The 15,152-nt window shown below is 35.2% G+C and overlaps 2 protein-coding genes across 7 annotated transcripts in view; both read left to right on the forward strand.

Annotated features, from left to right (window-relative positions):
- Positions 1-4,225, forward strand: part of LOC127426121 (zinc finger and BTB domain-containing protein 20-like) — a 134,717-nt gene extending 130,492 nt beyond the window's left edge. For 4 of the 5 annotated variants that reach the window (XR_007894743.1, XM_051672682.1, XM_051672674.1 and 1 more), the window contains one exon: positions 1,432-4,225. The gene's annotated coding sequence lies outside the window, so the exon portion shown is untranslated. The remainder of the gene's footprint in view (positions 1-1,431) is intronic. The other variant, XM_051672692.1, reaches the window with a different exon arrangement.
- Positions 4,226-8,326: 4,101 nt separating this feature from the next.
- Positions 8,327-15,152, forward strand: part of si:dkey-251i10.3 (uncharacterized protein LOC553498 homolog) — a 31,221-nt gene continuing 24,395 nt past the window's right edge. Inside the window, exons 1-4 of one of the 2 annotated variants that reach the window (XM_051672575.1) lie at positions 8,327-8,416; positions 8,512-8,620; positions 9,029-9,131; positions 14,810-14,880. In XM_051672575.1, the coding sequence (XP_051528535.1) occupies positions 8,580-8,620; positions 9,029-9,131; positions 14,810-14,880 (215 nt within the window). In that variant the 5' untranslated portion in view covers positions 8,327-8,416; positions 8,512-8,579. Of the gene's footprint in view, positions 8,621-9,028; positions 9,132-14,809; positions 14,881-15,152 lie in introns of both variants that reach the window. The other variant, XM_051672564.1, reaches the window with a different exon arrangement.

Genomic DNA, 15,152 nt, shown 5'->3' on the forward strand with positions numbered 1-15,152 from the left:
ATATAAATTGGTTGACTCTTCCATTGACCAAGGTTGTTTGCTTTTTAATCACTCTTAAATAATGTGTATTTTAATCGGGGGGGTTGGGAATTATCCAACCTTTGCTTCATATAATAATTGTCATTGGTTCACTTGCTTTTAATTTGAACCTTTAACCTTTATTTTCGCCATTTTTATTTGCACCAAATGTGCTAATGCCTGAGCAACGCAAAGCGGGGAAGTGAAAATTGAGTCCAAAGCTCCAAAAGCCATTTAAACATAACTCACATTTAAATGTTAACTTACATGAAGATTCATTTTCTTTGCTTACACAGATATGGTGGAGAATAGAATTTCCAATATTGGTAATACTTATTTTGCCTTCGTCTTGGACTCTCAATCTTAAGACAGTTTTCACCTGCAGTCAGCAGCAGGCGTTCATTCATCAATTGGTTAATTGGTTGCTGACAAATTGGTTCATGTTTTTTTTTAATCAAACAAAGCTAATACTAGAAATAAATTGCACTGATGGGAGATGTAATTCATTTGCTGTCTCAATTTTTTGGTTAAAAACTTTATTTTTTTTTTTTTTTTTGCTGCTCTGCTAGAGTGCAATGGATTCTAAGATTTTCTTTCAGTTATCAAGCTGGACCAAGCCTTTTGTTTGTTGTGTTTGCACATAACTGTTTATATTTTTGTACCATTTGTTGATTGAGTAATTAATGAATTAACAGTTCCCAGTCATATAATACAATCAGGTTAATATACCAAAACCAAACAAAAATACAAATAAAACATTTTAACAGATTTTCAAACATGTTTAACCCAAAGTTAAATATACCCTAATTTTAATAATGGAATCATTTAACATAGAACAACACTGTAATGTATCTGTTTATATATTTGTGCCAACATTTCATCTTTAAGGACCAAATTCCCTTTTTTGTTTGCAACACACAGTGTAATCATATAAAGATATTTCTTATTATGTGAATATTTGGATGGAAATGTGCATATCATTGTGAAATTGAACCCCTTGGCAAATAGACAATGTTGTAATATGACGCAACAAAGGCTTCTTTATACCTTATGTTGCTTTGTTGGGTTAGATATACATTATATATATATATACTTTTATATACAAAAGTAGAATAGAATGTAGAGGGCATAATCCCCAACTTCTTGTTTTTTAGGTTATGTGCTATAAACTGAAGACGTTTAGGGAAACTTGATTGGTTTTAACATGCTAGTAGTCACTATTTTAAGCCATATCTGATGCTTTGTTTTTTCATGCTTTATTTTCACATACTTCATAGTATTCTTTAAGTTCATATTAAAAATTCAAAACTGAGCAGATGTGGAGCTGTTGTAGTAAAGGTACTAAATATCTTACAGTATTCAAACTTCCCCAACATTGGATGCTGCATTAGTTAATGTCATATGTTTTCACAGCATGGGGGCTACAGGGGCGCAAGCAGATTTCTCTTCACACTCTGTCCACGTCCTTTCGCCCCTGCCCCTGCTAAGGTCTGTGCACGTCACTGTATGTTTTATAGTCTTCAAAAGTTTGTTTGCTTTGTAAAACCTGCTGTTTAGAGATATTAAATAAGGTTTTTTAGTGTGTGTACAAGGCCATTTTGTTTTATTTTTAAATGTCAAACACTGGACTAGAGTGATTTTCTTTTTTTTTTCTTTTTTTTTTTTTTTAAATTTCAAAAGTTATTATTTTTGAAGTATGGCCCACAAAGCAGCACAGCATATAGAATTATTGCAACCAACACATTCAGCAACTTCATTCAGCTACAGGGGTTGTCTTCACTCAACTTTCTGGCCTGATTTTTGTTGGGAAAAACGTTAAGCAATGCATCAGTTTTTAAATCACAAAACCAGAGTTAAACCTTTTCCCACAAAGCAGAAGTAATCTTTTTAAATCATTCCCTCTGTAAAACAATTGCATGATAAAATATCTAAAGGGAAACCACTCATCTAATACAACAACAGAAAGAAACCACTAAGCATAAAACTTTCTGTCAACCAAACCCCACGGTTGTTCCCTGTAGCAATCCTCTTTGACTCAAAAACCCAAATACCACTCATCAAACCAGAAAATAATTTTGCACTAAAATGATTCTTGGTCTTCTTTGATAAATAGCAATAGAACACTTAACTCACACTTACACAAACCATGGAAAACATTAAAAGCTTTTCTTCAATTATGCTGTTTAAAAAACAAAAGGGGGTGATTTTTGTTTGTGTATACAGGCACAATATGGAAGAGGTGTGATAATACTAAAGCTGTAAACTTGGGTATAAATTCTGTTAAAGAAAATACATGTAACATGTCCGAGTTATAGGTACAGTACATGTTATACTTCCTTGTGTGATTGTTTTGAACAATTCTTTTTCTTTTTCTTTTTTTACAAACCCAGAGGAAAAAAAGAGGTGGAGATGGCAAGCTGTCCCAGAAACATGAAGACATTGTGTTGTGGTGTTTCAACACTAATAAAATATTTATAGCAGGCCAACTCGCTTGTCTTTTGGAGAGACTAGTATATGAGAACTCCTTGGGAGAGACCTTAAATAGGTGCAAACATGTACTTCTGGTTTCTTGTTATTAAATAATATTTTTCATTGATGTCAGTGATCTTTTACAATAAAATGTGTAGATGTCAGTACTGCCATGTTTCTGGGACTTTATTAGAAAGACAGGTGTTTTGACACATGGCTTGGTTTCTGCCTACCAATAGAAATGGCTCTTTTCCTTAAAAATTCCACACACCAACACATTCAAAGCCCTATTTATCCACAAAGGAGGAAACTGATTAAAACAGCAAGGCTTTCTTTTTGGCTAATTATGCGTGATCTATAATAACTTACAGCAGTCATAAATAGTGATGGTTTTTGATTTGTGGAAATAGTGGCTTTCCTGTTAAAACTGCTTTATGGTGTTGTTGAAAGGTGTTGCAGTTTGTCTAAATATGTTGCGTGTTAGAGGAAGCATAAGTATGTGCCTTCATGTTATCTTCTTGGTGAGCTTGTTATAATAAGAAGCTGAAGCCAGCCAGTTGTGTTTGCACTAAAACCAAACTGCTTTTGTGATGTAGGTAATTTGAGCAAGCTTGTTGCGTCACTTTAACAGTATGCATGAGGGTGATATCTGGTGAAGTTCTAGGGATAGAGCTCTTATCTGTTGATTTGTAAACTAGTGCAGCTTAGGAAATCCCCAGAATAATATCTCCGCATTCTTCTGTTTAGTTCCAATGCCATCTGATCACATCATCATGTCTTGCAGTGACATATTCCATATTCAAAAGAAACACCAAACATGCATAAATTCAAATATAATATTACATGCTATAGAGTATTTAACATGTATGTGGAAAAGACTGTCACGCGTTGCTCTGAATCAGTGGGGATGCATGAGTTCATGAGGTCGCCTCAAGACTATTGGTCATGTTATTGTTTTTGTTTTATTTTGCGTTGCATTTGTAACTTATTTTAATTTTGTTTATTGATACCTTAAAAAAGGCCTACATGCTTTTGAGTCTTACAAATGCACCTTATTCTCACCTGTCTAAAGAGACGGGCCTTGTAATATCTCTAATTTAGCACCTTACTACACAGCATGATTTCACTTTATGCCAGTTTTGCTATACTTCCATGCATATGATTTGACAGAAAAAATAAACCTTATATATTTTGTGAATATATTTAAAGGGATGTGCCAAAGTTTGGAGGCGATCTCCCTTGTTTTTATGCTTATTATTCGTTTTTTTTTTTTCTGTTCCTTTCGCTTCAGTTATTTCAGTGGTATCTCATGTAACCTTTCTTACAATTGTGTTTAGAAAAAAATAAAATATTTCAGCAAACAGTATCATTACCTGCCATTTTACAGTAAGCCCTGTATTTTCACGTATATTTACCAGTGATGTGTATTTGTTATTAAACAGAAAATAGCTGTAAAAGCTTCATTATGTTACATAATATTGTGACTTTTTTCGAAAAAACTGTGAAGACTTGCATATACTTTATACAGAAGTATTAAGCCTTAATGCAAAAGACTAAAAAAAAAAAAAAAAAGAGTGGAAGAATAACTGATTGTTGCAAAGTAAGGATGATTTTTTTGTAAATGTTACCAGCACCTTTTTTTGTAATTTTCACTCTCTGAGGTATTGTACAAGTTCACTCTGTTTGTGAAGTTTGAATATGAAGGAATAAAAATAGTACTTTCCTGTACTTTACAAGACGAATGATTTGTGTTTTCATTTTGCACAATGGACCTACTGGACAAAAAAAGAGTCTGTTTTCAAAGCATCAAATGATCACTTCAACTGAAAATACAACAAATATGTGATTAGTGATATTTCACTTGTCTTTATAACACTTCGAATAATAGTTATTTGAAATTAACATCTATAAAACATCTAAAGTTTATTTCTGTGTAAAAACTCCATAAAAGGAAGCAAATAAAACCTGTCGTGATAAACATACAACTACCATATTTTGTACATATAATGTTTAAAGGGTCTATTATTGATTTATTAATAAGATTGCTCTGCCTCATATAAATCATTCTCACAGGACAAGTAAACATGTAAGTGGTCACAACTGTGACCGGTGGGAAAATACAGTGAACCATTTTTTAATAGACAGCTGATTGACTCCCATTATAACATTTTAGATTTCAAAGTATTATTACAATAAATAAAACTAAGTAAAAATAAATAAGCAGTTATTCTTGGTTTGTCATTCCCTTTTCCCCCACAATTGCTTGATAGTAAAAAAAAAAAAATAATAATAATAAAAAACATTATTATTATATTACTTTATTGTTTGCAATTTTCTATATTGGTTCCTATTAAGCAGCTGAGCAAAATGACTGTTTCACACACTGTATTTTCCCACCGGTTACAACTGTGACGAAGAATAAATCTTAAACTTTCATTTACTTTTTAAAAAACATTTTGAAAAGGCATACAGTTTTTTCATTGGGCTATCCAAGGAGTGAAACACATGTGGCCACTCAGCTGGGAAAAATTGTGATTAAACAGGTAAAGAACTAAAATCTTATGCTTAAATGTTTTAAATTAATTTTGTAGACAAAAATATAATTGTGCCACCATATTAATGTATTTCATTATAAAACTAAAATGTAATTAAAAAAAAAAAAAAAAATTAGTTTTTGAGATTGATGACTTAGTCCAAATAATAAAGAAAAGCATCCTATAAGTGCCCAACATATATGGGAACTCCTTCAATACTGTTTAAAAAGCATCCCAGGGTGATACCTCAAGAAGTTGGTTGAGAAAATGTCAAGAGTACATGTCTGCAAATTCTAGGCAAAGGCTGACTACTTTGAAGATGCTAAAATATAACACAGTTTTGATTTATTTTGGATTTTGTTTAGTCACAACATAATTCCCATAGTTCCATTTATGTTATTCCATAGTTTTGATGACTTTACTATTATTCTAAAATGTGAAGAAAAAAAAATTATAATAACGAATAAGTGTTTCAAAACTTTTGACTGGTAGTGTATATGTGTGAACATTGCATTTTGTCAACAAAGAGCAGGATAGACTGGGAATTAGAGGGCAGGAAACTATTATATCAAATGAAGTCCAGGCAATTATTATCCACTATGCTCCACCAAACAGAGGTCTTATCATGGCAGAGGTTGCCTAATTAGCTCATCCGAAAAAGACAAGGTCAACTGTCAATTCAATGATACTGTAACAACATACTGTATTGTCAAGAAAACCAATAAGTCTGCAGGATTTGCACTACATTGTAGGGCAAGTATGTCTTATGCAATTCTTACAGTATTGACAGTAGCCTATTCCCTGTTCTATTCTCAGAATTTACAGAAAACCTAATGGCCATGTCATGTCTTCATTGATTACACCCTTTGATTACATATTGGATAGATAATGCAGACTTTATGGATGTGTTATTTATTATTTTATTTATTAATTTTTGGTTAGATTATTTGAGTGTTGTCTAATGTGACATGAACTGCAACATTTTAATACAACAATTCCATGGGCAATTTGCATTATTACATTATATAAACATTATTAAATGTATTATCATCATCATTATTATTATTATCATTAAAGTATTTTAAAAGTTATTAAAAATTTATAGCTATTGAAATAACTGGTTGTTAAATTTACTATTTTGAAAGATTTAACCAAATGTTCTCAAATAATCTAGTAATTAATTTAACCTTTTACTTATCTTTTACTTATTTCACTTAAAGGAATAGTTCACCCAAAAATGAAAGTGTTCTGATAATTTACTCACCCTCAGGCCATCCAAGATGTATCTGAGTTTCTTTCTTCATCAAAACAGAATTTAAGACTTTTAGGATTTCATTTCAGGCCTCCTCCTCTAAACAATGCAAGTGAATGTACTCCAAAATAATCCACATGACTCCAGTCGACAAATAAAGTTCTTCTGAACGCAAACGATTGATTATTTTTTAGAAACAAAACAATACTTATATACTTTTTAACTACAAATGTTCGCTTCGGTACATCTCTGTGACGTGCGCTCATGAGAGGGATGATGTAAGCTCGTTGGTAAGGTCACGCGTCAAATGGAGGAGGAGTCAGGAAGCGCGTCATTGTTTACATTGTTTTTGTTTTATTATTATTATTATTTGTAAATGATTTTGTATTTTATCTGTTTTGGTTTGTTAACTGCACAAGTTTCTCTTGTAAACAATGATGCGTTTCCTGACTCCTCCTCCACGTGACGCGTGACCTTACCAACAAGCTTACGTCATCCCTCTCATGAGCGCACGTCACAGAGATGAACGGAAGTGAACATTTATAGTTAAAAAGTATATAAGTATTGTTTTGTTTCTCAAAATAAGCAATTGTTTGCGTTCAGAAGAACTTTATTTGTCGAATGGAGTCGTGTGGATTATTTTGATGCACCCCAAATGTGCATTTTGGACCGTCAAAAAATGGAGGACATTCACTTGCATTTTTTAGAGGAGGAGGCCTGAAATGAAATCCTAAAAGTCTTAAATTCTGTTTTGATGAAGAAAGAAACTCAGATACATATTGGGTGGCCTGAGGGTGAGTAAATTATCAGCAAATTTTCATTTTTGGGTGAACTATTCCTTTAACTAATCTTTTACTATTGACATTTCAATTTCACATATCAAAAGTGTTCTACTTACTAATAAAAACAATATTTTTTAAATATAAAGAATTATTCATTAATAATTGAATTACAACTAGTAAAAATGCACAAAATAATTTATATCTCTAATTTGTTTTCTTTTACTAGTGGCAATGTTCATTTTAAATATCTGTAATGTGACTGTAGTAAGAAAGCCTTTTAAGATATTTTAAATTATTGTTCAATTTAATTATATCTTAAATTAATTTCCAGATTTCTGAAATACAAAATTTATATTATATATTAAGATTAGCATTTTTACTAGTTGTAATTCAATTGTTAAAATCACAAATGGACATTTGCACTAGTAAAAAGTAATTATTGATATAAAAAAATATTGTTTTTACTAGTAGTAGCCTACATTGCTGATATGTGAAATTAGAATTTCAACTAGTAGCCTAAAAAAAAAACTATAGATAACAGTAATTGCATTGAATGATTGACAGATAATTGTGAAATTCTGCTAGTGAAAATGCAGTTACAGATATCAAAAATTACTTTTGTGAAATTCCATTCCTGATATCAAAAGCATTTTAACTAGTGAAAAGTGAATCTGTAAGTCTTATCCTGACCTGTACATGATTTAATGTCAAAAGGGCTTGCCATACTTTAGTATGATCATCTGGCTTAACATAGTAGGAGTAGCATGCTCTGAGTTCAAAATGGCATACTACCCATACTACTCTTAAAGGTGCACTCAGTAACCTTTGTCTTTGTGTCATCTTGGACTTACACTGACACCTCGCGGCTTGGATGCAGTATCATTTTAAATCAATTGATTTCAGTTTCAGATGCCATTGTAGAAATTTAGTGTTCACAGTCAGCCATGATTATTTTAATCAATGAGTGAAAGTGTCAAATAACAGGACGGTTACTGAGATTAAGTGAGTAGTATTCGGCTGGTCATGTGATTCTAACATGGCAGTCCCCATGTGTGGACCCCCTCCATGTAAAACAGCTTTTATAAGGATACTGATATGACGAGAGTCTTCATTTTAATGTGATATGATTTCCTACAAATATTACAAAATCACAATTCAGGTCTTCAGGAGTTAAACTTTTTTTAATGAGGAAACAATTACCGAGTGCACCTTTAATACTTTTGCCATAGAATAGTAGTGTGCAATTCCGAATTCGGCCATTTTGCACACAGCCCGATCCTACTGACGTGCGTCATCTTTATGCGCCGAATACTTGCTCTTGTGGTTGCCGATGTAGAACTAAATAGTGAATTTGTCGACTGGTAAATTTGTCATTCGGGTTTTGAAATAATGTTATGTTGTTATTTTTTCTAAGGCTATATTGACTTTCTAAATAGCTGATTTTATTTTACACCAGTTTGGAGATCGGAGATTCATCGACACTGTTTTCTCATTTCTACTCGACACGTGGTTACACAGATCAGCATGGTTAAATCCAGCTCTCAGACAGAATCAAAAACATCAAGGTTTGTTTACAGTTCTCTAGTTTATAATACAATACCAGGCTTTGCCCTGGCTGGACACGGTGGGCTGCTAGCCATTTAAACCAATTCGATTAACAAACGCAGGTATTTTCTGTCGTTAATTATGGCAGCATATTTCATGATCATCTAATAATCGTGTTCTCTTTCTTTAAATAATTAATAAGTACGAATGTCAATAACTGGGCGACTTTGTTTTTTGTTTTGTTTTGTTTTGTTTTGTTTGTTTAAGAGTGTAAAGCTCAGCCTAACGCCAGTCTAAAACGTCAGTGGACGTTTTCCAATAGAATCACTTTTTGTGATCCATCAAGGTTTGGTAACCACGATGTGACGTTTGTTTGTCACTAAGAAAAAGAGCAACGTTCACGCTTTGCATTCTTTGTTTTTCTCCAGCAGTCAAGGTGTAAAGGTAACTTCAGAAATGGCTGCTGCTAGCGGTGTTGAAGAGGAACTTTTCATGGACAATGAACATGTTATCAGTGCCAGTGAAGATGAGGTTTGACAAACTCACTATCATCAGCTGCACATTGATTTTTAACCTGCTGCACATCTGTTATGTTATGTTTCAGTGTCACACACGGTTTGTATGATTAAACCTGTATGAATACCCTGCTTAAATACACCATTTGGGGTCTAAAAGCCCACTTTACACTGCAAAGGTGGCACAGAGGCTGCATCTGAAGTTGCATATTTATACCAAGAAAAGGTGTATTTTCACGGATGACTTAATGTTGCTCAGAGGTTGCATAAATACATATAAACCGCAATTACAATTGCATAAATAATAAGATTAATGTTTTAAATATAAAATTGTGAATATAGAAATGAATCAAAATATGAAATAAATTATGAAATATATGCCCTATCATGACAACAATAACATTTAAGGTTGCTTTCACACTTGCACTTTTGGTGTGCACCCGGGTTCGAATGAGGTCAAATGATGAAAGACTGTTTGTTTGGATCATTTGAAAGCTATTTTGCGAAATCTGAATAATATGGACCCAAATAATAAAGCCCCGTATACACATGCAGTGACTTTAATGCTTGATGTCGCTAGTCTCTGTACTGTGAAGTCACTAGTGGGCGTTCGTATTGCTGTCACTCTAACCTTATTGGTGGACTGCAAGTCTGGCCATGTTAGAGGTCTGCATGGGCCTTAAAATGAAACCCACCCATACCCGAGAACGTGTGGCACGACCCTACCTGGCCCAAACATTACCGTCCGATTTGAAACCTGAACCTGAAATCACTTACTCCCTTAATAATTTCTTCTCCTAGCAAGTTCTGTTGCAGTAGGCTGTATTTTATGTAACTGTAGTGTATTGTAAACATACACAGTTTTAACAAGGCACGGCAGCCCCTCAGGACACTAGAGCAGAAGGGAAAACAAAATTGCCTTACCATTTATCAAGTGCCGAAACTTTGCATGGTGCAGAACAATCTGGAATAATGTAAGTCACCTCTTTGCAGCCTGAACTTGTTCAGAACGTTGAATCTTTGTGATACCTGCGTTAAAGAAAATCTAGAACTAGCACAATGAATGAAACAGAACACAGGTGTCTCGACATGCGTTTTAGAAACTCAGAAGTTGTTTTTAACTTGCGTCTAAAAATGTGCTGGTCCTGCGCGAGACGCTGAAGAAACAGGGAGACGCAGTACAACAAAGTCTAGCACAGTGGTTCTCAACCTTTTTTTGATGATCACACCCTACAAGCCCCCAATCATGTGACGTAATTTGCAAGCTGAGACTTTGTTGTACCAAAAAAAAACATAAAACACAAAACTCAATATTTGTGTTATTTGCTTAATTTGCTCGATGCAACTTCGATGCATTGCATAATTTTAACGTTTTATTAATAAATTCAGCATGCTTACATGTCATGAATGTGAGACCAAACCTTGCGCTTTTTGAATTCAAACAGATGGAGGGCTATATCTGGGGCCTATAAAATGAAAATGCCAAAACAGAAACAAATAATAAGTGATATTGTTCATATATTTCAAAAATATTTGAAAAGACAAATAATATTGCATATTTTGTCCCACTGAAATGTTCATTCTACATTACAGCATTGATTTTGATTTGGATGCAGATGTAAATTTACTCATATCAACAACAGTAAGGTTATCTATAACATCTATAAAAAGTAAACCAGTTATTTTTTCTTGCACTCAAAAATATTTTAGCCTATTTTTTAGGATTTACACATTTGTTTCATATATAAAAAAAAAAAAAATCGTGTATTTTGCATTTGCCCTTTTGAAAATTGTAATTTATTCATTCATTATTTTTATAGTTTTAACAGTGGTATTTGTAATGACCATAGTAAACACATGGAAGCATGGATCTTCACTAACATGGTTAGATGTAACATGCTATGGCATTTTTGAATTTATGAACAGTAGACTTACTCTAAACACATGTAAAAACAATAAATACAAAATATAAGTATTTGTAAGATGTAACAAAAATAATTATATTCCCTCACTCCCCTAATGTAGCCTATGACAAATTTAATAGGGAAATGATATTTATTATCAATCTATTTCTGCCTAAAGTACAGTTAGTGTTACTCTATTCATCCAAGGGTGGTGATGTAGAATTCTGTGCTGAATTCAAATGGTTTCCGCTTCTTGCGCATTGCTTCTCGCAGAGCTGCATGTTTAAGAGCTCGAGACCGGTCTGCGAGTAAAAACAGACCTCCTTTGCCTCGTGCTGCTCTGTCCATTGAGCCGTATCCATCTACAGAGCCATACAGGTGAATTAACCGAGGCTGTGCCTCTCCCTGTGTATTTGACGCTGCTAAACCAGATACTTCAGATGCGTCGATAGACTTCAAAATCAGATGAACTGTGGTACAAATGCATACCAACCCTTATAATGACAACCAACTGATATACTCCAAGTCTAGATAAACATTTTAATGCAAAGAAGAACTTGTCAATAGATTTGATTATTATGAGTGATAAACGCCCCCCATTTGTAACCTAAACCCTGTTCGTGCCTGTCTGTGAGCGAGAGCGCGTGCGCGAATACTTTCGGTTGGCCTGTTTATTTTTTCCAGTAATTACGAAGCCGAACCCATCCCAAACCAAAGTCCTTCTTGAAAAAACTGACCTGAACACAGCCCAAAACCTGGCAGGTTCTCTGGTCCCGTTGGGCCAGGGTCGGGTTGCAGACCTCTAGGCCATATCTCTTGAAGATCTGATCACAGATGAGGCATTTTGCAAGTTAAACTAAGAAATCATTCTAATTTGACAAGGAATCAGTTTTCTTGTTGCTAAAAATGAACATTCCGCAGTGGAGGGTGTTTTTATATGAACTGCAGCAGTGCTCAATGCATCATATCATTAACAAGATGAACAATCTTATCAATGTAGGAATCAAACTCACTCAGAATGCCGAAACTTTCTTTTCCACACATAATTTTTTATTAAATCCATGTATGTTGTTGCAGACGAATCATATAGAACAGTGAAATCACTCACAGAAACTTGAACGTCGCTGTTGCTCGAGTTGCCAGAATTCGCCAGCTCTCATTAAAAATGAATGGGATCTAGTCATTTAGTCGCTGCATGTGTGTACAGGTTTTAGATGTGAACAGAGACCAGTGGGAGGGGGGAGGAAATTAACTCTGGTTCAGTCCAAGCAATCGAACCAAGTGTGAAAGCACCATTCGCACTGTAAGGTAATTTTGTCGCTGGATGCGAAAGGAGACCATTCATTTTGGCGACTCCGGTGACATGAGCTACAGTGACTGTTGGTGACAGGATGTGGGCATGTCAAGAGACTTTTTGCAAATGCAGAGCGATATCACGCATCGACTACTAATGAGAGAAGACAGTGGAGCCCACGTCATCTGTCTCCTGTGAGATAATGGAGCCAAGAGCTGGAAAGATTGTTGTTGTCATCGATTTCACCTTGACACATTGATATAATAAAACAGTGATGCGTGGAAAACTGTGTCAGAAATTGACAGCATTCTGAGTGAGTTTGATTGATACATTGAAACATCTTTCATTGATATGATTGAGCATTGCTGCAGTTTATAACACTTTCCCCTCCAGAATGCTCATTTTCACCGGGATGATGTAGATTGGATGATGTACCAGAAATAGTCGGCATTGTGAGCGAGTTTAATTGATACATTAATGGATTGTTCGTCTTGTTCATAATGATTCATTGAGCACAGCTGCAGTTTATATAAAAACACTCTCCCTTGCAGAATGTTTATTATTAGAGGCAAAAAAATTATTCCCTATCAAACAAGAATGCTATGCCACGTCCACACTAATATGTTTTTGTTTGAAAACGCATTAATTTCACAATGTTTTGGCCTTCCATCAACACTAAGATGGCATTTTTGACAGCGAAAAATTAGCTTTTTGAAAATGCTTTCCCAAATGGATACATTTGAGAACGCCGTATTCACGTTGTTGTGTGGACAAGGAAACTGAGATATCTGAAAACGATGAAGCATTTGTTGTCATGTGACGTAGTCATGATCCATTCTTCCAAAAACAATCAAGATGGCAGCCCATGTTGTAGCGGCGTTGTTGTGCTTTTAATACCGTTGTTAAAAATAAATGTTACTTTGTACAACCTTAACATTGCATTCTTTCAAAGGTGACGGAAGTTTACTTGGAATTGCTGTCCGGCGATGGAACACAAGGACAGTCGCGTTTCAGACATACTTGGAACGGCCATTTTTCGCATGTGCAGTGAGGGGATTAAAGCGTTTTCATTCATTTCAGTGTGGAAGAGAAACTTTTGGAAAACTCTTGAAAACGGCAGTGTGGACGGAGAGCGTTCCGAAATGCAGTTATCAAATGAATCCAGATTAATGTGGACATAGCCTAAGAATATCTTAATATATTCAATCTGTGATCAGATTTTCTGAAGCTATGGCCATTTGTGCAGCTAACCAATAATGTTAGAGCATCAGCAGTAGGAATGCCCACAAGTGACACAGAGTGACTAGCGACAAAATCGCTGCCAGTGAAAATGGGGCTTGTGGCAGCTCTGAGCTGCATTTCATTTACAGAGAACCAAAGCAGTATCAGAACTGCCTTTGATACTAGGGGCTGAGGTGGGTCAAAGGCAGAGTAGGCCTAATTAAGTCTGGCTTTTATGCGGCACTGTGTCTTTACACAGAATTTTGTAAAGGCACAGAGCAGCCTTAACTCGGCTGTGTAAAGACGCCTTTCATAAGGCCCGGGTATACTTCGTTTTTCCGCGTTTTGGATTGGATCGCGCCCGGCCGAATGCGTTGCCTTTCTGAGTATACTTTTCTGAGCTCGAAAGAATAGGAATGCGTTCGAGGCATGCGCACCACAACTGCTTTGTGACACTCTTTTAGTTCAGTCAATGGCCAGCGCATGCGCAGACGACGCGCACAGACGAGGACCACGTGCGCGAATCAAGAAAATCTAGGCGGCACGCGGTCAAGCCGCTCGGCTGTGATGATGACGCAATTTGCGTCACACATACTGTGTGTGGAGGGATCCGCAACGCAAACACCTGAAGTATACTTCGGCCTTTAGAGAGAGCAAAGCCCTTGTTGTTTGGAAAAAGAAATATAATTTTTTGTATCCAGTTGATGCATGGTTTTTCCCTATTTGTATAAAAATGAACTCCGTTAGGACTCGTTAGATTATAAAGAATTATGCGCAAAATTTCAACTTAAATATATTTAAAATGTAAAAAAAATTAAAATAAATTACGTTAATTCTGTTTGGGATCCCAGTAACCCTAGGCATAAAAAAAAAAAAAAAAAAATGCAATTAATTTTTGCATGGTACAGTTTACTGACCGTTGTACACACTGTAACCGGACACTGCTTTGGGTTATTTTCTATTAGTTTTAGTTTTTCTACCGTTCTTTTATTTTATTTTTATAAACTGACCCAAACAAAAGCAAACAATTACAATCCTGGATAAGAATCATCTTTCTGAAAAGTGCATGCCTATTGTGTGATATAACAGACTTTTAAAGTTTCAGCTGGGTTGTGATGAAGTCAGAGGACACAAACAAAAAATAATAGGTTAATTTCAAAATTACTTTATTTCTTGTATATTATTTATTAATATGAGGGTCAATGGTTCTTACTGCCTATGGCTTCTGTTCTTACCTTATGTTGTATAATTGTCTATATTATGTGTTTTACACAGGAGGGCAGCGATGATGAGAGGAAACACAACAAGATGCTGGAAGCCATCAGTTCTCTGGGTGGAAGAAGAAGGTTTGAGATCTGTCTTGCACCTTTTTTCTATAATGCAATTTTAAGACTTTTGGGGGCCTGCGTTGCTCAGCAAGTATTGATGCTGACTACCACCCTGGAGTCACGAGTTCGAATCCAGGGTGTGCTGAGTGACTCTAGCTAGGTCTCCTAAGCTACCAAATTGGCCCGGTTGCTAGGGAGGGTAGAGTCACATGGGGTAACCTCCTCGTGGTCACGATTAGTGCTTCTCGCTCTCAATGGGGTGCATGGTAAGTTGTGCGTGGATTGCGGAG

Source organism: Myxocyprinus asiaticus, chromosome 3, assembly GCF_019703515.2.
Source record: "Myxocyprinus asiaticus isolate MX2 ecotype Aquarium Trade chromosome 3, UBuf_Myxa_2, whole genome shotgun sequence".
NCBI classification, from domain to species: Eukaryota; Metazoa; Chordata; class Actinopteri; order Cypriniformes; family Catostomidae; genus Myxocyprinus; species Myxocyprinus asiaticus.